Source organism: Montipora capricornis, chromosome 5 (genome assembly GCF_036669925.1).
Source record: "Montipora capricornis isolate CH-2021 chromosome 5, ASM3666992v2, whole genome shotgun sequence".
Taxonomy (NCBI): domain Eukaryota; kingdom Metazoa; phylum Cnidaria; class Anthozoa; order Scleractinia; family Acroporidae; genus Montipora; species Montipora capricornis.
In genome coordinates, this window is record NC_090887.1 from 16,855,429 (window position 1) to 16,857,928 (window position 2,500).

Genomic DNA, 2,500 nt, shown 5'->3' on the forward strand with positions numbered 1-2,500 from the left:
CAGAAGGGCAGTTTATTCCACACCTCCCAACAGACCTTTGGACAGTTATCTTGAAGATGAGGTTGCGCCTCCTTCACACTGTGTGGGGGAAATGAAAGCCAACAACATTAAAATTATATCAGATGTTGAAAAGGAAAGTATTCAAGCTGAGCTGGCAGGGATAGAAGAAGTGTACCAACGTGTTTGTCAAGTGAGTGAGTGAATACATGAACCTGTTAAGAAAAAGGTTAGAAATTGAAAAGATTAAACCAACAATAATTTGCCAGTCCTTTCAAGATCTGCTGGTTATGTGGAATATCAGATGCTGAGAATTAATAATGATTCTTATGACAATAACTCCAAGAGACTATTGAACAAAACTGTTCCCTTTTTTGCAGGGGAAGACTGAATCCCTGTACAGTTTACTGTATCCATGTCGAAGAGACACAAAACAAGGACCTGTGCATTACATTAACACCTCTACACCAATGCAGCTCAGGTATATTGCCTCAGCTCGCTCGTATGGATTTTATTGAACATCCATTTTTTAGGTACAGATAGAGAGCCAATCTCTGTAAATTGTGCTCAAATAAACCGACCAAACTGTAGCAAGACTATGTACACCTGTAGTAGGCCATCCAAGTAAAGATTAACTGGCTGCAGGATAGAAGCAAAATGGCCATGCAATAGTCCAGGAAACCGAGGTGCTTTAGAGTCAGCTATATAACTCAGCCTGAATGTACTGCTGGAAGGCAATAGGCCAGTTTCGTATTCTAATGGTTGGACTGGATGTAGCATGAAATGGAGGCTAATACGAGCAAATTAATTTGCATTTGAAAAGATTTGCCCGCATTAGCCTCCATTTCATGTTAGATCCAGTCCAACCGTTAGAATATGAAACTGGTCTATTGCTGAAAAGAAGTGGTCCTAACAGTACTGTCAAAAGTGATTTTTTTAGCGTCTTTGTTTCTCACTTTGTTAAATTGTGGGCATGAATCCTTACAAATTCTGTATCTCAAACAGTGCAAAAGCGTGAACCACTGTCCCTTGATATTATAAGAATTCAATTTCGCTACTATTTTTGTTGTTTTCTAGTTACAACTTGGGGCATTATTATTTTTATTCCATAACTTTTATACCACTATTTTCTTGTTGCACACAATTTCAAGTATGTCTGTAATGACAAAACTGCCACTCCAAAAATCATGTAACTAAAGGTTATTTCTGTCAAGACTTCAACATTATTGTCTTAGTTGTCAGTCAAGCATGTAGAAAGGCAAAGTAGGTTAGTTGAAAGACAGTCCAAGTTCTTTTTGTTTTCTTTTTAATAATAATAATAATAATAATAATAATAATAATAATAATAATAATAATAATAATAATAATAATAATAAAATAATCATTTCTCTGTTCTATTTTAAGAAGTCCAAAAATCAATCAACACATTATGAAACCAGAGTCTAAAGAAAAGGATACTTCAATAATAGGATCAAGTGATACAGAGAAAAGAAAACAAGAAAAAAACTGTCCTGGGCAGCCTGTCAGTACAGATGGTGAATTTAAACAAGAGTAAGTGGTGTTACTACAGAACCAGTGAAGTAAGCTATGCATTAAATTGTTTTGAGTTGTTCATTCTCTCTAGTCTAAGATCCTTAAAATGTGCTAATGAAGCTTTCATCAACTGAAGGTGATGTAATTTGGTCATTTAAATATCATCTTTAATATACAATTTTCACCTTCAATCATTTGAGTATGGGTATCTTTCGCAGGTTTTCAAAGTTTTTTTAAAGATCCTCTCAGACTTGGTGTATTTTCTTTGTTACAGGGACAACAGTCGCCCCATACTCATCCCTTTGCCTTATATCAGGTCACAAATAAGCCTGGCAACAACTGAGAAATGGCAAAAACCAACATACAATGTACCCTACATTTACAGTAACAGGACAAACAGGGTAACCTTGCAGAATTCTCACGCACCCAAGAAGACCTCGCCAGCAGTTATCATGTTCAACCCCATGAACCTTCCAGAGCTTAGTCGTCAAGGAACACCAAAAGGCCTTGATTTTGGATTAAAGGGCAGTGTGATGAACAAGACAAACGTGCAGAGCATTTCTGACGGTGACCCAAAGATATCAAGTTCTAATTCAGCACCTTTTATCTCGTCCCCTGAACCTTTTCAAGGTACTTCAACTTTTCAGACATGGGATGTTAAGATGAGAATTGGGTCTCGCGTAACAAAACTCAACAACCCCAGTACCCTGGCCCCAGTTAGCGTTATGCCCTGGATAAATCACTAACCAGTGGATAAGTCATAGCAAAACCAATTGGGCTATCCAACGGATAGTGACTTACCCGGTGGATGGCGTTATCCACCTTTTGAATAACTGGGGCCAGAACAACAAATCAAGCTCTAAGATAGATACTTGAACTGGGTTTGACCACAGTGTATATGCTGTAGTTAAAATTTTTCCTTGGTCAACCCTTTGACTTCCAAATGGGCCTAAACCGGCCAGACCTAGTA

General features: G+C 37.6%; 1 protein-coding gene across 2 annotated transcripts in view; it reads left to right on the forward strand.

Annotated features, from left to right (window-relative positions):
- Positions 1–2,500, forward strand: part of LOC138049699 (uncharacterized) — a 12,746-nt gene that overhangs the window by 4,560 nt on the left and 5,686 nt on the right. The window contains exons 6-9 of one of the 2 annotated variants that reach the window (XM_068896102.1): positions 4–190; positions 378–478; positions 1,402–1,548; positions 1,805–2,160. In XM_068896102.1, the coding sequence (XP_068752203.1) occupies positions 4–190; positions 378–478; positions 1,402–1,548; positions 1,805–2,160 (791 nt within the window). The remainder of the gene's footprint in view (positions 1–3; positions 191–377; positions 479–1,401; positions 1,549–1,804; positions 2,161–2,500) is intronic. The other variant, XM_068896104.1, reaches the window with a different exon arrangement.